This window comes from Ixodes scapularis, unplaced genomic scaffold (assembly GCF_016920785.2).
Source record: "Ixodes scapularis isolate PalLabHiFi unplaced genomic scaffold, ASM1692078v2 PGA_scaffold1__304_contigs__length_218370807, whole genome shotgun sequence".
In the NCBI taxonomy this organism is placed as follows: Eukaryota; Metazoa; Arthropoda; class Arachnida; order Ixodida; family Ixodidae; genus Ixodes; species Ixodes scapularis.
The window spans coordinates 50832101-50856138 of NW_024609846.1; the positions used below are offsets into that span (position 1 = coordinate 50832101).

Here is a 24038-nt window from a genome sequence, read left to right on the forward strand (position 1 = left end):
TCGTATGTTGTCGAGAGGGTACACAATTTAAGATTTATTTTTAAACGACGCGTGTTCCGCGAGGCTCCTCAAATGACCGTACTTTTAGAACGTTATTTGTATCGAATTTTACCCTCGCGTCGATTTAATTTCGACACTATGCGTGATGGAATCTCACAAAGTGATCTCTTAGCATTAAAACTTTGGTTTGGGCTAGTTGGTCTATGGCAGGTATGAGGCTTAAAAGCGCAAACGGACAGGTACGATAGGAAAGACCACAAACGACAGGGACAGGCGCTCCGACAGGGACAGGCGTTGCGCTTGTCCCTGTCGTTTGTGTTATTTCCTATCGGCCCTGTCTGTTTGCGCTTTCGAACCTTATGATCTTGTAGCTTTTTGCCCCTTTTTAAATAACAAACACAAATTTGAATTTTCGAGGATAAGTGATTATCGAGGTTTTAGGGATACCCAAAAAGCTAAAAAGAATTAAAAGCTTAAAAATGCTTACAAGCTTTTTTTTTCTTCTAAAAACAAAAGCTTTTTGGATATAAAAAAACAAGCAAAAGTTCTGCGCACATTCCTTTCCTTTTGTTTGCCTGAATCCGCAAACAAGGAATTGCTCTGATATCGTCGTTGCGCGATGGTTGTATTCGCGGCAAGCACTCCAGCTGCAATGAGGCCAGGCAGTCGACATTTTTAAGATGACAGGAAGCATGGGCAAACAACTTCACAATGCTACGAGCACGTGAACTGTGACTATGTGTTTGTTCAAATTGCTACAGCAAAATTCGTTGCTCTACTTTTAAAATTCGATCATGTCGCAACCTGTACTTTTCTGTTTAACAAGTACTGTATCGCTTAATTCTGTTCGTATTGCACTGGACTCTGGTGTTATGAATCTTATATCGGACACATTAATGCCGCTGTTATTAGACGTTAGTTCACTACAAACAAATGTATACAGTCAAATACGAGTCCACCCTTCACTTGAAGTTATGTCCACTATAACACTTTTTCCACTATTTTTCTACTCTGTATCAAGCCAAACGGTGTGTAATGGCTCCTTTGAATAAACAGTCGAAGACGTTCAAAACTGTCGACATGCTTATTGTTCTGCGGCGAACCCGAATTGTAAGCAGCTGTGTTTATTTGAACCTTCGTCATTTCCGCGGTATGGTTACACAAATTCTATTTTGCATCTGAATTTCTATCCAGCATGTTCTGATGCTACAGTTCCTTCAGTTCATTAAACGCAAACAAAAACATAAGGCAATTGCACGACCGATATTTCCCAATACTGTCAAGTGATAGCGACATGTGGTGGCCATCACAGATTCATTTAACATTCACGATAGACGCAAAAAGAGCTCGTATCATGGACAAAGCCAATCGGAGCAAGAACATGCAGTCCAGTGATTCAGAGGAAGGATGCCTCCTACCTTGTGAGAATATTTCCATCTTTGTTGCTGTTTTTTCTGACACGAAAGGTCGAATAATCTTCCAAAAAAGTGGAAAGAAGCTGGGAGCTGCAAATGAATAAGGTCTGGCTTAGAAAATAAAATATCACCCTTTATTTGGTATGGCTGTCATGAATTATGTTTCGTAGTCACTTGTTATTTCTTCTACAGAATTAGCAGTTGAACTAGCACTTAGATTTTTTTTTTTTTGGTTTCTTTCAAAATATGACAGTTTCGGTTGCCTAGTCGGTGTTCTTTCATTGTGAAGGACGCAGCTGTCAACCGCACACGTTTTGCAATTACAACTGCCAGGTTGTCCTATTACCATAGGCCAGCACGTAACCTTTTGGAAAATATGGCATTTTCAGCATATCGCGTGCATTATATTTCTTTCAACCACGACATGATTTCCATCTTTATCGGCATTTCTTTGTCACTTAACCCATGGGGGAGAGAACTGGTAGTTTTAGTCGACAGTGTTTTGGGGGATAACTATTTGTATCAGGGAGTCACGATGCCACTTCAAAACATGCTTTAAAGCAAAATTCGAGAGAGCTATCAGATAATTTGGTGGGTGCTTTGGCAGAAAAAAATAAAAATACCTGGTGGCCATTCGAAACAAGGTAACATTGCTTATTTTATGGTTTTATTGGTGTGACAGTTTTCTAGACAGCAACAGGATGTTCTGCCTTTTGTAACTGCACAAATTGGACTCTAGCACGAGTGCAATTTGTGCAGTGGAGTTTCATCTATTTGCTCAGCGTAAGTTCGCGCAATTCGCTTAAATCCCACGAAGCATTCATCACAGTCAAAATTTTACGTGCAAAGAAAACAATTTCTTTTGAAGCATTAACTGGTGTACATTGTGAGGGGAGGCAGAATATTGACCCGGCTAGAATCTAGACGAGGCCTTTTCGTGCAAAATGACTCTTCTTCTTTTGGGGGGAATGGACTTTTGTCGTGCTTTCCCGTCTTATCTTTGATATGCTGGGGTCTAGAGGGCCTAAGTTGCCGCTGAGTAGCACAAAGCGAAATCTTGCTTTCCATTTGTTTTTAAACCATCGCCTCTAATAGCTCATTTTTAGCACAAGCTACACATTTCTAAGTGAAAGGTTCCTGTTGAGCATAAAAGTTTTAAAAGGTTCATTAGTGAGTAATTTTTCCCTTTATTATTATTACCCTATCATTCACCGCGGCCGAGAAGGCTATTCCAAAGGAATAATTTCTTTTTATTTTAAGACATATTTTTATCAATGTTTTCAATCTAAAAAAGGCTTCCTAAATAATCAATGACGACACAGCTGTCGAAGGTTTTCTCTTTAGAAATATCTGGGGTCACTCCGCGTGGCGCACTTGGCAGCGAAAAAAAAACGTGAAGGTGGTATTAAAATTTGATAATCCCTCAAAATATATTGAGTTTAAGTGGTGTGTTTTATTGGCTTCTAGACCTACTCTAAAACAAATTAAATCAAGAATTCGAAAAGCACTATTCTTATACTCATTTAACCTATAGCATAAAATACAATCAATGTAATTTTACCATTGATGACCAGACATCGTTCCAGAGTCTCTGGATAGTTCTCCTCAAACTTAACTATAATCTCTCTTAAAAACTCGATCACTGAAAAAAAAAAATATTCAGTTAACATCAATGATTGCAAAAAAGAAAAAGAAAAACACAAACGGTGAAATTGACTGATAAGTACTTTACCATTGACACTATATATCTGCTTCAGGCTGAAGTTTTCGCAATCGCACAAAACGGTAAAGGTTTTTACATTTTTGTTGTGCTGGAAAGAGAATCGCGGCCGTTAAACACTTCCTTTGCTACTTACCATCATCTCACACGAGAATAAAACAGCATTCAAGCTCACTCGCGTCTTCATGTTATTTCTTAGCCAACTCGTTCTGCGGCACGTTGGGCTGTGCCTCTTTTCCACAACAACTATTACATGCAGTCTCTAAAGTATATGCTACCTACTTTGCTAAATTTCGTCTTAAACAAAAACTTTGATATAATATCTGTCACAATGCAAGATTTCTTTTCTTCTTTGAATCGAATATATATATATATTGGTTTTCTGCGATAGGTTGCAATCTATTTTTGTTACAATGTTGATATTTTGCTGTTGCTTTGTATTTTACTTTGTCATATGGGGGGGGGGGGGGGGGGGGGAGCTGTAAGGGAGCAGAGGGCTACATCAAGCTGTTAAACCGCATTTTCCCCTCGTTTCTTCTATTGCTGTATTGAATGGGAAATAAACTCTATTATTATTATTATTATTATCCATGTGCCGTGATCTGTGCTGCTCGCTTTATTTTACAACCGTATCTGCTTGAATCTCACCATTATAAACAACTTTTCGACCTGCTTCGATTTTTTTTTGCTGTTTTTTTCACAGCCACATACAAAAACCTTTACTGCAATCACATTCAGTGGCTGCATATAATTACTGCTTATGGTAATACGTACTGACATAATTGAGGTGGCTTTGTGTATCATTTTCTCTATCTCCCTCTTTCGTTCTCTCTTTCTCTAACGTTTTTGAACGTTGCATTATTTTTCAAAACAACGCTTGTTCACGTAAATCTTGAAAGGCAGGCATCCGGGCCGCTTGATCAACCTTCCTCACCTTGAAGCTTTGACTTTTTAAATCCGCTAGGATCAGTTCAAGTTGGTAGAAGCATGCTTTGAGCATGTCCTCCTTTGACACGCACTGCAACATTCCTGCGTTTGGAAAGCGAGTTTACCATTAATTTATAATCAAAGTGAAGTCACCGAAGTATAAAAAAGGCGATCAGGTTTTCTCGAGATATGTAAAAAGAAAGTCCGAGAGGAAAGCAAGGCTTTTTACTGAATACATTTGTTTTAGAGTTCTTGCAACGGTAGCTTTGTAGCACTGGTTTCTGCAGCGGCAATTTTTAAAGCGAAATTTGGTGTTGTCCGCACAAAAGCCCGCGTGATCGAGGGCAGAGAGTGGTGACGCAGATAAGGAGAGGGAAAGATAGCGGGGCCACCTAGCACATCCTCCCAGCCGCCACTTCGTTATCCTAGAAGCTTTCCCAGTCAATACTTAGCCATTCCTCACAGTCACAGTCCGCCATGCGACGAGCAGAAGTGGCAAGCTAAAGCCTGCCATTGACGTTTTTTTGTTTCATTTCGCTTTCGGCGCTCACGTGGGTTCCGTAGCTGGTATGCGGGACGAAAAAATAATCAAACATTTCAACCTGTAAAAAGCGATAAAATGTAGGTGAGGCAAAACAAGAATGTGTGACAATCACGCATTTTTCGTGAACTCCTTCCAGCGGCGTGGAGAGATCAAATCAGTGTTTTTGAGCATACCAGAAGTGACGACATTCAAAATGGTTGCGCCCTTGTGAAAAAGGTGTATATTGAAAGTAGCGGCCAAGTCTTCTTTCTTACGAAAATCACTCGCTCTTCCCTCCTTTCCGCAAGTCTGTCTTTCTCTCTTTTCGACGCTGGCGCCTCCTAGGCTCTGCCCTTCCACCGAGCACCCATACAGGTGACTGCTGGCAAACCCTTGCTAGATTGGTGTTTTCTGCGCGCGACTTCGAGAGGCAACTTTCGTGTTTTCGCTACGATGTGAGTTTCTGGTGTCCTTGACGCCTTTACTACTGTGCATGTCTTTCCATTGCTTCACGTCTGGAGCGCGCACGCGAGTTTTGTCCAGGCTTCGGCTGTGTGTCTGCTCGGATCATTCGGTTCGAGATCAGATGCAGTATTTCGTTTTATATAAATTCATACAATAAAATTGAGCTATAAGACAGATCGCCTTAACCTTATTAAAGACACAAAGAAAAGGATAGCAACGCAGATACTTCGTCACGGAAGCCGTGACGCCGGCGGGGGTGACGCGCCTGCGCAGTGGGGGAGTGGGATGTCACCGCCGGAGCGCAGTGTGCAAAAGGAAGACGTGGCGCGCTGCCTCCGGCGCGTCAGTTGTACTTCGGACTTAATCTGTGCTCGTTGTGTGCTTCGCGCGACGGACTGTGAGGCGACCGCGTCTACATCTATGGCCTCGACATCGGCAGCAGCGTCTTCATCTACGGTGGCTCCCGCAGGCACACGTGGCCACCCGCGCAAGTGCGCCACAGCCGAGGAAGCAGGCCAACGAATACACAAACACAGACACCAAATCCAATACCGACAGAAACAACTTTCACGGGTGCAAAAACATTACTCGAAAACATTTCACACGCCGGAATATAATGCTTACGCATTCCTACACGTGTGCAATCTGAAGTGTCTTCGACTTGTTTTTTCTCTTGAGCAGAGAGGCGATACGCGCGTACATGTTTCTCTTACGGAATGCGAGGCCATGATCTTACGCTGCGAACGGAGCAAAGCACACCGTAGTTTCTGTGTCACCAAATCACTCGTTTCCGAAACAGTCGACAGCAAATATCATCACCGCTTGTGCCAGATAGTTTCTGTCTTTACACGGCGAAGTGACAAGAAGTTGAAAAAACGTAAATGAGTGTTTTGTAAACGTGCGAAAGTGATTTAGTAACGCCATGGGGGGGTCATAGCGGCAGTTCGATGACGTTCCTTAAAGCAAAACATGCGACATATACTTAAGCGATAAAAAAAAGGAACTTCGACACGCGGCCGACAACGTAGTATGTATGCGTATGCACGCTGCCGGTGAATGCAAGGCCGCAACGCGGGAGGGTACGAAGGGTGGACAGAAGTGGCGAACCGAAACCGGACGGACGCTCAACCAATCAGTGATTGTGGCAAGGGAATGTTTGAAGAGGAGAGGCTTTTTCTGGAGACTGAGAGTGTGTCCGAAGATCAGTCAACCCCGCGAGTTTCAGTATAGAGGTGCTTTAGTGGCAAGCCAGGCAAGCGTGCAGCTGACCAGAGTAGACAGAAGGTCGAAGCGGCACAAGAACGCACTGGAGGCAGCGCTTAATGGTAGCTTCACACGACAGACTGATCCGCGTACAAATTGATCGCGTGCCGACACGTCCGCTGTTCGCCCATCTCCCAAGCGCATCCACACAAAGGAGACAATGAACAGACGAAATCGGGAACGGACCAAACCTGTTCGCGAGCCCACAGTGCCTCGGAACTCATCGCACTGTGGCACCGTTGTCTAAAAGCTAAATCGACGTTTCTCTACTGCGACAAATAATCGTGCGCCGCTGTTACGTACTGGAGTGACTCGGATACTGTCTCGGGCAGACTGAAAGATTATTTGTGGACTCTGGCGCTTTTTAAGAGCTTGGTATGGTAGTGAACGAAACAAATAACATAATAACGAAATGAAGGGAAGAATATATTAGTGAGTGGGGTAACAGCCGCGTCATCGTCAGTCACAGCACGGGTTGTACAGCCATTGTTCGACATAGCACTTCTACACCTTAAGGCAAGTAGCGGTCTGGTGGTTTGCGTCTTCTAGTCGAACGCTGCTGCGGAGTCGTGGTTAGGGTGGTGGCGGGGGATCATTCATGAAAATCCTTGCAGGCTTCGAGACCATGTCCGGGGGTCGTCGGTAGAGGCCGCTGCTGATTCCTCCATGACCGCAGGTATGGCTTCCACTGTGAGCGCCGGCTCGGTTGGGACAGCTCGGTTTCTCAGCTGGACAAGGTGTCTCCGCTGTTGGCCCTCCTGCGAGATGCTTGGCTGGTGGTATAGAGGAGGCTTGCACGCAAATCTGACAAATTTTAGCCAACCGTTCGATGCCGCTGTCAACCCGGGGGAACCAAAGACACTTAAGACTGCTTATGTGAAGGAATGTGGGAAGCATTCCTACAAGCAGCGCGCCACGTCTTCCTATCGCCTTCGGCGCTCCTGTGGTGACATCACGCTCCCCCGCTTCGCAGGTGCGTCGAACCCCGCTGCCCCATACCTTCCGTGAAAATGCATCTGCGTTGCTGTGTTTTTCTTTGTGTCTCATTTCTGAAGCGCGACCGCTTTAACCTTGAGCACACCGCCGACTTCCGTGACGAACCATATGCGTTGCTGTGCTCTTGGCCAGTAAGAATTGAACTGCCTTTTCGCTGCTACAGACGGTTGCAGACAAGACCGGCTTCGCTCCATGGGACAGTTAATGCTTTCGCATTAAAATGTAAGCGCGCAAGAGTCATCACAGCCGCAATAGCTTGGTGCGTGGCGTGTAACATTTCCTGTATTGTTTCTCTTACCTTTGTCAGAACTACAGCACGATGACCCCTGTAGATTAGTCTATGACTCAGCGTCAGCCTGTCTCTGCCGCCTAAATACGGGCGTAACGACAGCTGCGACTCCTGCAACCGCTGTGGCTAGTCGTCTCGTATATATCCACGAATTTGCCGTATTTGCAAATCATTGTTAGTGAACTGCTAGTTCCTTCGTTGATATCACCCCGTCATTGGACTGTTCGGTCAGCAGGATGTATTCTTGAGCATCTTTATCCGCGAAACTTACGCTCCTCACTTTCAGGCACTGGTAAACGACTCAGACCATCTGCCGAGACGTTGCTTCTTCCCGGCTTGTACTCGATGTTATACAAGTAGGCACTCCGTAGTAGCGCCCAGCGCTGTATTCTTGCTGCAGCCGTCGCAAGGATTGGTCTCTCTGGGTGAAAAATCCCTACGAGGGGTTTATGATCGGTAACCAGAGTGAAACTCTGTCCCAGCAAGTATTGACAAAATTTCAAGACACCAAGCACTAGAGAAAATGTCTCACGCTCCCACTGCGAGTAGTTTCGCTCTGCCGCCGAATGCGTCCGGGAGCGAAATTCGATCGGGCGTTCCATGCCATCTTCTCGGTGTGAAAGTATACTGTCCCAATTTCCGTGGGTGACGCATCGCATTCTAAACATAACGGTTTGTTGGGGTCGTAGTGCGCGATAAAGTTGTCTTCCCGAAAAAGAGTCTTCGTGCGCTTGAAAGCTTCCTTTTGAACCTCGGTTCATATAGTCCCCTTTTTTAAAAGATCGTACAAGAGCCCCAAGACCGAGGACACATCCGGAAAAAACTTAAGATTATATGACATAAATCCCAAAAGCGCCCTTAACTCTGTCACGTATGTTGGCAACGGTAAAAAAATCACCGCAACAACGTTTTCCACCTTGGTGTGCAAACATTTCACATCAATTTTGTGACCCAAGTACGCAGCCTCGAGCTCGAGTACGCAGAAGTGATGCAACGTCTTGCTGACCGAACTTACATTTTTCTGGATGTAGCCTCAACCTGGATTCTCGTGATCAGTGCACTGCAGGACTGTCAATGTTCCGGGCACAATCTTGTTTGCTAGTGACACTTGCATATCCAGCTTTCCGCGCACGGAACGCTTTCCCAGGAAGCACGTCAACTCGTGCGACGTCTCGCGTAGTCTCGGCGAGACGTTCCTGTGCCTTTGGTATGTGGCTCATGGGAGGGCGAACACCGGTGCCCCTGTTTCTAGCATGAAAGTTCACCGGTGCACCACCCCGACGGAAAGTCTGCACGAACGGTTCAACTACGTTGAGGTTCCCGGTAAACTCTCCTTGCGGCTTCATTGCTAAAAGCCCGTCCGGGCCTTCGTTCGAGTCTGGACGAATACCTAAAGCCAAGGCGCCTGCTGACTTGTTGCGTGTAACAAAGCGGCGTTTATCCAGGTGACCAGTATTGTTACAGCAAAAACATCGGTCGTTGCGAAACTTGCACTCTCTCGATCCACGATCCACATTTTTGGCAGGGCTCTCTGCCGCTCTTACAAGCACTCGGTCGATGCGCTCTTTCTGGACGTTCTGTTGTTCGGCCGTTGAGCGCATGTGCTGCGTTGTCCTCCTCCCCAGGCTCCTCGTGACAGGTCATCCACTGCATGTTGATCTTGGCCATCTCTGCAGCTTGGGAGATTTCTTCAACTTGCGGTAGTGTCAACGACGTCTTCGTGCACATGTTTTTTTGCACGTCAGGGTCTCAAATTCCGCAGACGATGCGGTCGCGCAACATTCGGTGTAGCGAGCTCCCGAAGTTGCAACTCTTCGTCAACTTCAGAACCGCCATGATGAAATCCTTTGCTGTTTCGTCTGGCTCCTGGTTCAGGGTGAAAAACCTGTACGACTGGGTAATCTCGTTCGTCTTCGGCGAGTAGTGCTTCTAAGAAAGTTGCGTCACTTCTGCGTACTCGAGGTCCTTAACCTTCCTTGGGGAGCATCGACTGCTCAACACCTCGACCGTGCGGGTGTTAAATGTTGCCACCAGGAAGGATCGCATCTTCTTGGTATGGCTCACGCCGTTCCCCTCAAAGAAGGCCTCCAGCCACAACTTGTACGCGCCACACTTGTCCACGGTTTCCTCGAGCTGTGGTTGGCGTAGAGACGCCGAAATTACTTGCCATCCATGCCGTAGGCATCCTTGCCGCAAACGATCCGAAAGTGTGGCCGGCTAGTGACGGGTCGTAATCTTTTTCGTCGCCACCGAAGTGACTCGGACACTCTATAGGGCAGACCGAGCATTTATTCGTGGATTCTGCCTCTTTTTAAGAGCTTGGCATGTTGGCGAACTAAAGAAATAACAAAATGACGAAATTAAGAGAAGACTAGATTAGGAGCAGATAACAGCCTCCTCATCGTCAGTCACAGCATGGGTCGCACAGTCATTGTTCGACATAGCTTGTACAAAGGGAGAGAGTACACCATGAGGGGCTTAGCGTGAAATACCGCTAGCTTTACTTCCCAAGTCACTGGATCCAGTGACTAGCTTTACTCACCCAAGGCATGACAGTGGCACAAGCATAGTCCTGCTCGAGGAGGCTTCGGCGTAGAACCGACGAAACCCTGGGCTCGCGGAGAGGCGTTTGAAGATGCCTTCACGCACTCTGCGCTCGCGCGAAACACTTCAGTACACACCGGCTGCAAGATAGGTCTTGATGGGCGAAAGGCTGATTGGACGTGCAAAGAAGATCCCAGCGTGCTATATGCGTTTTGACAAAGGCTTCTTGACACGGACCCGGAGCCAGTGTTGCCAACCTATTTTTTAAAAATACCCCACGCCAGCGTCCAGAAAACCCTACGTTACCCTACGAATATTTCTCATTACCCTACATTCTACCCTACGAGGCGAATCTTTGTTAAAATAATGCTGATGCATGAATTATGCTGATATAGGGTAGTATTAATACAGTACAAAGCGACAGGGCACGCATGCACGCGCATACCGGGGTTATTCTAGAACACCATGCTTGCATGCGCGCTGTGTAGCATCAGCACAACAGTGTTACTTCGAGCGCACAGACATCCCCAACCAACATGTTTAGCTGATTTATCATCAAATTAAAAACTGGGCTACGTGGGACCAGCACTCGTGGCGACAGGCAAGGCGGCTCATTACAAAAGGAAGCTAATCGGAACGGTATATTAGCTTATTCTTTGGGTGAACCGCCTAGGGATTCGTCAAACGAGGGTAATATTTCGACAAACTAGGCTATTACACCGGGGGAGGATAGGAAACCGGCGGCTCTTCTGTATTCGCTAAAGTGTCATTTGATGAAATCTGATGGTTTCGACTTCGTTCACTAAAACGTCGTTCACTCAAGTGAACGCCTCCAGTCCCAACTACTTGCGCAGTCGGTAGACAGTCTTCAAACTGCCTACCGACTGCACAACGTGCCGGGAAGCTCCGCGGGAGCTTTGAAATCGGTTTCTGTACTCGTCGATCACCCGTGATCAGCGCTCTATAGGCGTGGTAAGGAGAGTTAATTGCAATGCGCCATAACAAAAAAAAAAAGGGCCCAGTACGAGTGGTAGTTCCCGCTATGGGTATATGCAGCATGCGCACCTTACGCATCGCGTAGAAAAGTACAGTTGAACAGGTGACAGCCGGTTCTGGTGGGCTCGGCCTGGTTCCGCCCGCGGTGCCACGTGTTTCGCAGGTGTAACAAGGGTCGCCGGATGGACCAGAGTCACCAGAAAAAAATTGGCGGGAACATTTCCACTGGGAAGATACCTCTTCTGGCTCCAAACTCCATATGCGCAACTCCACCTCCTCCCACCTCTCCCACTTGCTGTAGCTTTCCAAAACTCTCCAGAAAAAACATCGAGGGACTTTACTCCAACTTGGTGTGTGGTGCACTCTGTTAGCACGTCTTGTAACTCGGATACTTTCATTATGCATGATGTCGTGGTGTGGCAGCACACGGGTTGTAAAGTTATGCAAAGCTTGCACATCAGCTTTTTTTTACTTTTTTGTATTATGCTTGCCGTTGAAGAAGCTACGTGTGAAAATATCGTATACTTTTGGCAGGGAAATGGCCGGACGGCCCTACAACCCTACAATGTACCAAAAATGCCTAAAATACCCTACAAGTAGGGTAATTACCCTACGGTTGGCAACACTGCCCGGAGCTGTACCGGAACCTCCGTCGCGGGGCGAACTTTTTGGAGCTTTCTTCACGCATTGAACAAAAAATTCCGCTACAAAATGTGCCAGCGAATACACAAAACACATTTATGCGCCACCTTAGTAAGGGCGCAGGCGAGGTAAGGTAAATTTACCATTGTGCTAGGGGGTTCTCAGAAGTATGAGTATCGTTCAAACGTACAGCGAACGCGCAAGGTCATCATGTCTCATAAGTGTGCACATAGTTGGCTGCAAAGTTTGTAAAAAAGATAAAAAAGGGGCCAACAAATATTCTTTGTGTGCTGGTTGGTGCCGACCTTGGTTTCAAAGTGTGTATAAGAGGTATAATGAATAAACTTATTAGGGCTGCGTTTGAGACATTGTCTAACTGACTTCTTTTCCTGCCTTTTTGCTTTTGGTTGTTTCAGGGTTTTTAGAGCGCAGCTCTTAGGCGCCCGTTTGCACTTATAGCGGCATCGCCGTCGCGGCCGGCTTAACCGTCCCGCTACATTTAGTGGGACATTGAATTGGTGTTGAGGTCACGCGTTGTCAATTTTCTCGCTAAATCTAGAGAAAAAAGTTGAATTTGTTCATGGGTGACGTGACACGAAGTCATGTAACGTCACTTCCCCGATAAAGTTAGCGGGGGAAACGTAACGCACTTACTTTAGCGGGAAAATTTTTGCTAAATTTAGAGGACAATTTAGCGGGGAAATTTAACGAGAGGAGGAGAGGCGGAGGAGGAGGGGAGGAGAAGGAGAGAAAACGAGAAGGAGGAGGAGAGGAGGAAGAAGAGGGGAAGGTACAGAGGAGGAGGAGGGGCAGACCCTTCCCTCCTCCTCCTCACGAGCTGCGCTCTAGTTCCGCTTTACAGATATTGGTAAACGTCTTTAATTTTTTCACACACAGTCTCAGATGTTTTAACAAAATGGTTGTACCGTTGCCAGACTAAAGGCTTTTCACGTCAATCACCCGCCGAAAATCCGCTAGCGAAATGGCGCTCGCAGTCGCTTTCCTCCGCGCTCCCGCGGACGAGCAGCGGATCGGAGAAATCGGCGTGACGGTCACATGGTACCCGGTCCGAGGACGAAAATCGCGGTTCGGTTCGTCGTTTGAATCGGCTATAAAAATATTTCACACAATTCCTTATCACACCTCATACAGCTATTCTACTGAAAACAAAGCTCCCGAAGCAAATATTGTCAGCCTGAACACCATTTAGTAAATTATTCTGGCCCAAAACTTACCGATAAATGTTTGCTCATTGAACTTCTTGTGTTTTCTACGTATTCGGTAAGTTTGAATACTTGTAAACAACAATAAATAAAAACACAAAAATAATAAGCAGGCATCTACGATTTCTTTAGGATATAGTTGTTTGTTTTATGTTTCTGTACATGTTTCCAACAACATAAAAACGTCGACGTGGAAGTTTTAGGTAACTGTGCTGGATTCGCTTTGGCCAGGCTCCCACTGCTTGAGGTGAGGAACGAAATTAACCTTTGTTCTATTCTCCTTGTAAAAACAAAGATTCTCTGGCCAGAATGGGCTTAGTACTGCCGTATGAACTGCGTCGGCGAATGGGCCTTTCATATCGTCGGAGGCCGTACTTCTCTGCACATGCTAGTGTTGTTTTGTTTTTTAGCTTTTAAAGCTATTATTAGAAACATGCCGTCTTCTTCATTTAAACCCAAACGACAGTATAAAATTTTCATGCTACCTTTGTAGTCAGCATTGCCAGTGCGCATTATCCAGAGGGGCCGGCAGTCTCGGTCGTGGCTGCACAATCCACCTGGCATGTAGCGTTTCAATACCTGGGACAGTATGAATTGTTGTAAATCCTGCTTTCGTGCCCTAGAGACACTCAAATAAAAAAAAAAACAAAGGGCTCGCGGGTGTCCTTTTAGTATTACCGCCACCGACCAGTCAGATCACGTACCTAAGGTGCCTTTTCATGCTCATAAAATTGTTTAATGATATTATCCTCGCAAAATCCCGTGACTAGAAGAAATCATATTGATTTAGATGACAATTAATTATAAGATTGAGTTGTGCTTTTTTGCCTAAAAAATAATTGTTACTTTTTTAGCTTGCACATATTAGCTTTGATTTACCAATAAAAACAAAACATGTTGATAGTGCAAAACATCAAAATGTAATTCTATGTCAAAGCCTTGCACTGCATTATTTGAAATTATCCGAGACAGTGTTTTTCTTCTTAAAGTCCCGATTCCTTGGTTGAGCCACGGAGAAGTCTTAAATGGTGTCAAGTCTACCCAGAAAGAATTGTTTCTATTCATGGTTTTATGCTTAGGAACTGAATCTTAAGTGTTGCTGTATATATGCGCGTTTGACATAGTAAAAAAATTAATCGTTCTTAAGTCAGGATGCATTTGCGACACCGGATGGTAATGATTTTGCAAACTCATTATTGTTGTGAAAATATTTGATACCAGTAGCCCCCGCTTTGAAAATGTCAAAATAGTTAGGTCAGTTAACGCTTTTATTTTTTTTTATTCTCTAGATTTCAATAAGAATATTACTTGGGAAAGCGTGTAACTTTTAAAAGCAAAGCAAATTGTACACTCGCATAAAATGATAATTTAGATCGCTAATGAACCAAGAATATCTGACATAACAATAAGCAGTCCCAGTTTCTTTCTTCAGTCTAGTTCGTACACGAATCACGAAGCACTCACTCGACCACCTGAAGGTAATGTTGCCATTACTCAGAAGTAGGTCAGTGTTTGTTTTGTTTTGTGTTTACTGTATCATCAAACATCCATCGGCTTTGGTACTCTTCACAGTCTACAACATTATCTACTAATGTTTCCGTCCCTAGTCAACTTTCTCCGAGCACTAATTTAACAATGAGTTGTCATGCACTGTCATTTGGAGCTACGCGTCGCCCAATGCGGACTGCGATATTTACCGGTGGCCACTGGTAGGTCTGAAGTAGCAAGTCTATGCCGTTGTCAATCCGCCAGGCCTGATTCTGGAACGCGGAATTACCAACACGTTCATTTCAATAACACGAAAAGCAATAAAACATTACTGAATCAAGGCGCCCTTCAGAACAACTACAACCATTGCAACATCTCACGACAATTTATATCCTACCAGGAAGGCAACCCGAAACAACTGAAAGCACCTTAGTTCCAGGTGAATAACGTACGAAAAAGAGCACTGAAAGTCAGCGAAAAAAGTTTGAATAATTCGCAAATTCCAGTATACACTTGACCGTTATATTTCAATCAAATGCGTTCTTTATTTTTGATTTCCGACAAGATTGTTTCTTCCGTATTCCGATTACAAGATCTCATCTTCTAGTCCAGTAACCCAAGACGTGTGGTTCACATGTACATTTCATGGCATTACCATTTTCGCATATGATCAGCGGAGTAAAAAAGCTTGATTATATTATTCTACTCCGCATGTCACATGCTAAGATTTTAGAGAAAGCAGAAGCAGGATAACATGATCTGACATTTTATATTCACGTCCTCCTTTCAGCATACGGCACGAAACATAACCTCAAGAAATGCATACCTTGGTCGCCTGGCCTAATTTACATTTTTTGTTCATGTCCCGTGACGTTTCTAGAATAACGTTTCTAGATATAGCTGTGCATTGACTTCAATATTTCTACCATGCTAGCGAATTTTACGTTAATTTTAATAGCCTCAATCAAATGTGTTTCTATTTTATTGATGCTGTACTTGATAAATACCTTGCGTAGCATATTCTCTGCTTTGTTGACGTCGAATTCTCGAGCTGTGGAAGAAATAGAACAATATGCCAATCAACTCGACATGTTTTCAACACTAATCTGAGATTTAGTGCAAAAATTTGATATCACTTGTCGCTCAATATTTCAAACCCGCAGTTAAATATAGCACTTCAGATATGCTCCTAGTTCCATGGTACAGTCGTCAACTAATTGGTTTCCATCTGTATAATTACTGATAAATTACTAAGTTTTCTGGGTTTCAGTTTTGCAGTGACCTCAGATACTGGTCCTCTCCCTGCAAATGAGTCTACCGGGTCTTTGGCACACAGGGTGTTTATTTTAATTCGAAAATACATTTTCTTTAAGGTGGTGAGTGTTACAGGATTGCCATTTTCATAATGTATTGATAATGCTTGACGTGCATTACACGACGAGATAATCAACACAATAAATTGAATATTAAAATTTAAAAAATAATTACCTTTGTAATTATTTTTACGCCTCAGATGGCGTATGCAGTTAAATTTAGGGAAAACTGTTTTTATGACATTCACAAGGAAAAAAAAACCGTACGCTGCATCTTATGCCATAAATAACAATATTTTATCAAGAGTGTTAGAATATAAATATCTGGGGGTAAATTACACGACTGACTTAAGATGGAACACACACGTTGATTACGTAGTGGCCAAGACTGGTAAAATATTAGGGTTCCTCCGTCGTAATGCAAGAAATTTCAATAAAGATACTCGGGATTTGCTCTATAAAACATACGTCAGGTCAGTCATGGAATACGCCTGTGTAGTCTGGGACCCGCCCACAGCACGTGACAAAATAAAGCTAGAAAGACTGCAGAACTTAGCTGCTCGGTTTGTTACCGGGAATTATAATATAGATTTCAGCGCAACACGCACAAAAGATGTTTTAAAATGGGAGCTCCTCGAAACTCGCAGAAGGAGACTTCGTTTAAAGTTGTTTCATTGCATTTATCATTCGACAGTTGGCATACAAAGAGACATGTATATAATGCAGCCCCACTATCAATCAGAGCGCGTTGACCATAGTTTCAAGGTGAGAGAAATTTCGTTCAAAACAGAGGTATTTAGGATGTCCTTTTTTCCAAGAACTATCTACGAGTGGAATCGATTGCCTCCGTCTTTGGTTGGTGTACTGTCAAATGATCACTTTTTTTCTCTGTTAGATTAAATCTAGCTTGAGTTCTTCCCTGCGTGGTTTATAAGCTATGTTTATATGTGTTGTTTATAAGTTTCTATTTCCTTGTATGGTTTATAATTAAGGTTTATATGTTGTTTGAATGATTTATCTGCCGTGGAGCAGAGGTCTGAATGACATTGTACGTTGTTTTTTGTATGTATATCCCCCCCACGGTAATGCCTGATTTGGCGCTGTGGGTATTGCATAAATAAATAAATAAATTATTGGTTTCAGGGGTTATGTTACAATAGCAATATTTACGGCAATAACTATCAAAGTCCAGGCCAATTAAAAACATGGGTGTAAAGGTAATGGTTTTAAATGTATTAATCAAGAAATACTCGGCGTTTTTTTTTTGTCTTTTTACTGATTTTAATTTTTTTTTTAAGAGCGTCGCAAGCCCTGCCCTTAATGACACGTGGAAGAGTGACGTAATCGTTTCAGTCATGGTGTCGCTATCTCGACAGCGTCTGCTTGGTGGGTGCGCAGACAACACAGGTGACGACGCGACTGAAACAACGTCACTCTTCCAAGCGTCATTGCGGGCAGTGCCAGCAATTCGAAGTTAGGAAGCTTCTGGAGGTGATATGGCGCCACCAGAGATAAAGCCCGAAGTTTAGAAAGGACACGCCCCCAACGGTGACCAAAACAGCTGTGGTTTTGGTCAGCGTTGGGGGCGTGTCTCTTCAGAACTTCAGGCTTCACCTCTGGTGGCGTCATGTCACCTCCAGAATCTTCCTACCTCCATGGCTTGCAACGCTCTTTTTAGTGCAATTTTATAGCGGGATCGGTAGTCGAGTGGGCTAGCGCGCACCGGCTCGGAGAACGTGGAGCGAAAGCTCGCGCTGCAGAACCCAGGTATAATGCGTTTAATCCCCACTCTTGACCGTTTCGATCTGGATGAGCATCCTACCGGCGTGCGGTCGTGTATCACTACTGCGTGGTGCACGTCAAAGACCCCAGGCTAGCAGTTGTACTGCACTGGGTAAATTGCTCATCTACAGCGAGAGACTCGTCGCAACTTTGAAATCGCTGACCAACTACACGCTGTATAAATATCCTCACAGTCCCAATAATTATTGTGCTATATTTAAATCGAGCGTTAAATCGGTTTTTCCTCTAATAGTGCATGCCGTCAGTACTGCAGCTTCAGCATGACGATTGTTCACTCGGCTAATGTCAGCGGAGCCTGATAAATACATGGTGAAGACTCGTTTTATACTCACCCTCTTCATTCTCAAAAAAATCTGTTCAAACTAAGATCGAACACCTTGATACACATATGTACATGTTTTGAATTGAGTATATATACTGTTAACAAAAACTCATTTGCATTTCGGTATTTGGGTGGTCTGCTAACTGAATCTAGTCACTGAATATGTTTTATTCGTAGAACTCCTACACGTCATAAACTTCGCATCATTAATTGAGCTCAAAGTATGAATGTTTTATTCACGTATGTATAGGTTTTGTTCGTGGTTATTTCGGACAAGTATTATTATTAAGAGTTTATGCTCGATGAAACCCACCGAGCGATGGGGTGCACATTGTGAGTTTATGACTCTAAAAATTATGACTGAGCACATTACCACTCAACGTTCTCTCAATAAACAAAAACTGGTTGCTGCAGTCGATTAGGCAATTAATGATACCTAATATATATAAGGAAGCCGGATAATTTGTGCAACACAAGCTGCCACAACCAACTAGTCACAGCATATGCAATAGGTACTGCTATGTTAAAAAAAGCGAGATCATTACACAGAAACCAGCACTAATACCTGAGCACCCTTCATCTTTAAATGTATTATATGTGTATATATTTATCACTTTTTTTCTCGTTTATGACGCCCCCGAGATTTCTTCCTTCATGTGTATTTTTTTTCCGCAATGAATGGTTTAGTTTTCTTTAACACAAACTCCAGTCGTCTGACCGGCTGAGAAATTCAACCGAGAACTGTACGAACATCTACAAACCGATATTGTGCCGACGTTAAGCCGCTCCCTACGTCCCTTAATCTTCGGTTCGTCGAAATTAATCGAACAATTCGTATAAGCGGTATTCCACCCAACATCAAATATTTGTGTCGGGTAGGAATCGCCCCATATTTTATCTGATTTCCTCAGTCAGTGCCTATGCAAACTTGGTTTTTTCTACAGAGGAATCAGCGGCAATGCAACTTGAAGAAACAATTATTCACATCACACTTTTATTTTCTTTTTTTTTAATGGCGGCTCTCTCGAAAGAAATTAACTGTAGTCGCTGACAACATAATAAATGCAGGGCGCTGTTTATGATGTTCACGCTTCTTGCTTTGTTCTTCGGCGTCCTTGTGGTCTAATCAAGTAGTTTGATTGACTTTAGAGTGATAATAAAATGATAAAATGCGTTTCTTAATTATGATGTCGGTAACTACATTATATAGCTGCATTTGGTTAGGTTAGTCGTGGGAACAGTCAAACCATCTAAACAAAAATGTTCATTTTGATTTATATTTTATGAACGAATGCTCGCTTCAAATAAAATTAATCATATTAGGCGCGGCATCATGTCAAGTAACCTCTCTGGCGATTTCAGTGGCTCATTATTCTCGGGGGGAAAAAACGCTACGCCTCCTGCGGCTGTTTAAACGAGAATGGGAAGGTACGCTGGGAATATGACGGATGTTTTCGATTGTCTTGGTTCTTTTTCGCCAATGTCGTGTGGAAGATTTTTGCACAGCTTGAAAGTTGAACATCTATTGTCATTAGATTCAGACAGAATATAGGAAGCGAGTCGGCACAGCCGTGATATATGCCAAAGTCAGGTCAGCTGAGCACACACAGCAGACGCAGGGGCGCTACCAATGCGCTCTAATGCTTTCGGACAAACGGAAGACCGATGATCCGCAAAAGCTGATTTCACGCGGACACAAGCCGAGACTAATCAATGCCAAAAAAAAAAAACAATAATAATACTATATAAAACAAGAGAAGTCATTATCGTTGTTTCACATAAAAAACACACCTGTAATTTTGATTATACACTTCACTTAAAACCAATGTCAGTCCTAGCCAGATCTAAACAGAACAATAATACACGAATTAAAAACAAGTGACAAGAATGGCTCAAGTGCGATACATATATTCAATGTACACTGTATGACCCAGTTAGAACGAGTACGAAATCCATGCACTTTTAATTTTTACTAACCAGTTCTAGCTTCAAACCAGATAGTTTTCTTTCAGCCTTGGTGCCACAGGCAAGCACATTCACTAGGATCCTAATTACGAATTAGTTTGTAAGGAAACAACTGAAAGATATTGGGGATCTGCTTGGCTGTCATCCCTGTGTTGCTGCCTGAAACATTTAACGTTAGTTGACAAACACAATACCGCAAAACTCAGCACCCAATTCCAGGCACTCCAAGCCAGCTTTCCGCTAGCAAAGACTTGCTAACGGCTTCTTTAAATGCAGTCTAACATACAAGCTGTGGAGTTAATTTGACTCAGAAAAAGAGCAGTGTTACCAAGAGCCCGAAAGCTGAAGCCATATTGCTCGTGGTGGTTTAAAAGTGTATCAGGATAGACTTACGCTGCCAGCAATACCTGTACTTTAAAACGAAACGTATCAATATGTATCACTACACTCAATGCCAGATTTTGAATGGCTTTTCCATTGCGGGTTGTCCTAAAAATACTAACGCTCTATTTGCCAGTAAATTTTAATACATACTTGTATTCTTATTTAGACACAATATTTGAACTATGGTAATACCCTGCCACTCTTCATTCAAGTCGGACATTTGTTTTTATAAAATATCTTTAGCAGAGCGTTACAGCAGAAAGTCAACATCTCGGCCGCCACTACACTCATAACCTACAGTGGCACGTTACACCCATTGTGCCGTAACTTTAGGTGACGCGCGTATGGGAAGAAAATCGATCTATGCCAGGGGCTGGCCTCACCTCTGAGCCATCTAAGTAAGAATGAGTCCGTGAACTCCTCCTTCCAGATGTCCTGAATGCGCCGCTTGAACTGAGGAAGATTACAACGAACGAATATATGTTAATTATATATTGACCTACATTTAGCCTTTACATTTGTCGCATGAATAAACCGCAAGTGTCATTGCAGAACCTTGAAATGCAAAGCAAGATGTTGGGCGATGTTTCGGAAATAAAATGTCCTAGACTTGAGACTGCGGGAAGAAACTCAAATTACAGAACCATAACTAATTCAGGGAGCCTTAGGGATATCCTAAACGTATCAAACACGTCGCATTGTACTCACATGACTTCTAGGGTTGTTTTCTTAGAAGAAAGAAATGACCTCAAAAGCAAACGAACTCCAAGTTTGTGTATTTTTAAATGAATGTGGTATCGCGTAATATTTATGGCATGTTTATTTTATACTGTTTTTTTGTGTCATAACCACCTTGTAATTTCTTTTAAACTAAAGTTTAAGTTGCACATTATTTTCCTTTATATCAAATGTTATTATACATTCAGTTTCCGATGGGGAAATGGCTGACGTAAACTTAATCCTCCTGGTAGGGGTAGCATCAACTAAGCTCTCTCAGCACACATGTGCCAATATGCATGTGTCATCCTGCAAGAGTTGTCGCTAGTAAGAGGAAATGATTAAATATGTGCATATTGCATAAAAAACAATTTTTTCCTTAGTGACAACTGTTGATATATGTATGCATACATCCTTATACCGTCTCCAATCCTAGCTGCAAGTTATGTGACCAAGTCGATGTCCAAAATAATGAATCCTCCCACAAAAAAAGTGTTTTGATAAGCAAAAGGTTTATCCGAACGCCCAATGGAACTTTTTTAAGGAACATAGCTGGTTAACAGTACCGCAGACACAGCAATCTACATCAAACCAAAACGACCTTAACCAAGCAGAATAATCTCGACCTTCCTTCATGACAAGAGCTCGGGAGAAACCTCATCGAAGCTTCAAGGTTACAACCTAAATTTCACTTCCAGTTTCAAGCTTCCAGGTGGTTACTTTCAAGCTCCTGCAAGCTTCACTCTCTTCATAATTCGAAAGGGACATCTCTCGTTATACTTTATTTTATTTTTTTAGCTACACGAACTTATTACTTCTTCGGAGCGCCTGGAATTTCCTCTTTTCGCCACATTATTTATAATCTCTGCATTCAAAATATTTCTATAGAAAATGGGAACTAAAGAAGATGCCAAAACGAATATTCAACTTTCCCGCGTATTTCACTGTGGAGACGTCACCCGTAAATCTGACAGGTCGAGCTCGCAAACCGAAACGGTACTGCATGTAGGGCGTTACTTCTCTTTGATGCTTTTCGAGCTTTCGTTTCACACCGTCAAACTTCTAGTAACCCGTCGAGAGCAGTTTCTGATGGCCAAAATACAAAGTTAAAAAAAAAAAATTAACAATTTTCAAACTATAATAAGTTCGCAAAAATACAATATTTTGACATATAATTTGATTTACCAGTTCAGTCGTATTCATATATTCATCAAATAAATGTTCAGCCAAATTTGTGAAAACAAAATTTTGCCGGAACTCCCCTTTAATGCCAAGGGAGCCTTGACCATGTCTTACCTGATGTCCTTTGTCTACTCACGAAGCTGGCATCAAGGGTAGGAGTAAAAAAAGCCATGATACGGCCCGAAGAGTCTTAAACCCCTATATCACGGTGATTCCAAATGCCAATTCAGATCCAAGGCCTTTGAATGAGTGGTGAATCAGCTCGCACTCCTTACTCTCCGCGTGCTTCTCGGCATGCGCTGGTTCACCGACTGGTCAAAGGCTTGAGGTTTGACGGCCTTTCAAGTGCCTCTAAGAATGAGGTATTGGGCTGCATTCGGCGCTGTTTGCTGAGACATCTTTTAAACAAGGTGTACATGACACAAGAAAGAGACGAAGCAAAAAGCAACCACATGTTCAGATCATTATTAAAACGTGGATAATTAGCAATTGAAAAGGCGTAATTATTAAGATTTTTGAATGGTATCTCTTCCAATTCAGCTAATTTTAAACATATTCTCTTGGTATGATTGCATAAAAGATTAGCCTACAAAATGTTCGAATTTTGCTTTGAATTTTCCGATTTAGGTTGTATATAACTGAATAAAATGGATTCGCGTTCAAGTCAGTGTGCCCAGCTCAATAACAAAAAAACATATTAAATCTGTTATGCGTCGCAAACTCGAACGTTTGACGCAATAAAGGAAATTACTTTATTATGTGATGAATAAACTAGGGCTTCCAAAAACTGAGTTGCGCTTTTTAAAGTGGGAGTCAAGCAACGCCTCTTGTGTAATGCTTCAATTTAATTAATTCTGCATACTTTTGTTTGCTGTTTGACGTAATACCCTACGGCACAAGCTTTTTAATAACTTCTTCATAGAGGTATGTTGCCTCAGTCTGGAGTTAACATCTTTACCGTCCACCCTGAAGATAGTATGGCTGATGAAGTGTGTTCAAAACTTCCGTGAAGTAACGATTTCGAAACTACTAGGACATGTGTTAAAAGACCAAAAGTTGTAATGCGTTAGTTCTTCACAGTGTCCTAAGCCTTTTTTCCACCAAATCTTCCGTGACAGGAATACCTCTAGAGTCTACTGCTCCGCGATGCACCAGGAACGTTTTTTCGCCCTTTATAAAGCATTAGAATTTGATCCCCTACCAGTCTTTCGTTTATTACGTTTAGTCTTTAAACATTTGAAAATCAGTCAATGAACCTTTTTGTGGTCTGCCTATTATGATACTTGTCGCACTAAAACATTTTATGACAAAATATGCTTCAGAGTTGGCGGGCCGTTCTAGTGACCTAAGCATGAATAACTAAAAGCACGCACGCCATAAACAATCACCACCTTACGAAATATCGTTTGGATGTGACTAATAGATGAAGGCATACAGCTACGCTTGCGGAACGCGTAATTTAATACTATCGATGGACTCATGCACTAACCGAACTTACTTTCTTGGTACGCCTGTACAGGATTATTTGGAGGGAGTGCACTTACATCATCAAGAGCCTGGTTTTGCTTGTAACTAAGATCCTCAAGAAATCCGCTCATTGTGACGCCTGCTTGCGCCAGTTGGAGCAACGGCATCAGCTTGCCCCAGCCTGAGTGGAGCGTGGCGGCTCCGAAACATTGACTAACGTTTCGACTAAATAGTTAGCGCCAACCAGCAGAAATACACAGACAGAAAAAGGAAGAAGGACACGCTGCGTCACGTTTTCTTGTTGTTTTATTTATTAGGATACGTCTGGCCGCATCTATTTTCTCTCCTATAAACAGACGTCGACCTTGGGCCGTGGCGAGGGCGAAATAGGTTT

At 43.1% G+C, this 24038-nt stretch overlaps 1 protein-coding gene across 1 annotated transcript in view; it reads right to left on the reverse strand.

Annotated features, from left to right (window-relative positions):
* LOC8038623 (SEC14-like protein 2) overlaps positions 1 to 23775 on the reverse strand; it is a 30178-nt gene extending 6403 nt beyond the window's left edge. The window contains exons 1-9 of the mRNA XM_042290162.1: positions 23722 to 23775; positions 20662 to 20731; positions 15499 to 15542; positions 14701 to 14763; positions 13489 to 13582; positions 4070 to 4164; positions 3148 to 3226; positions 2977 to 3057; positions 1419 to 1505 (exon numbers count right to left, since the gene is read on the reverse strand). Coding sequence (XP_042146096.1) covers positions 1419 to 1505; positions 2977 to 3057; positions 3148 to 3226; positions 4070 to 4164; positions 13489 to 13582; positions 14701 to 14763; positions 15499 to 15542; positions 20662 to 20731; positions 23722 to 23775 — 667 coding nt within the window. The remainder of the gene's footprint in view (positions 1 to 1418; positions 1506 to 2976; positions 3058 to 3147; positions 3227 to 4069; positions 4165 to 13488; positions 13583 to 14700; positions 14764 to 15498; positions 15543 to 20661; positions 20732 to 23721) is intronic.
* Positions 23776 to 24038: the final 263 nt, after the last annotated feature.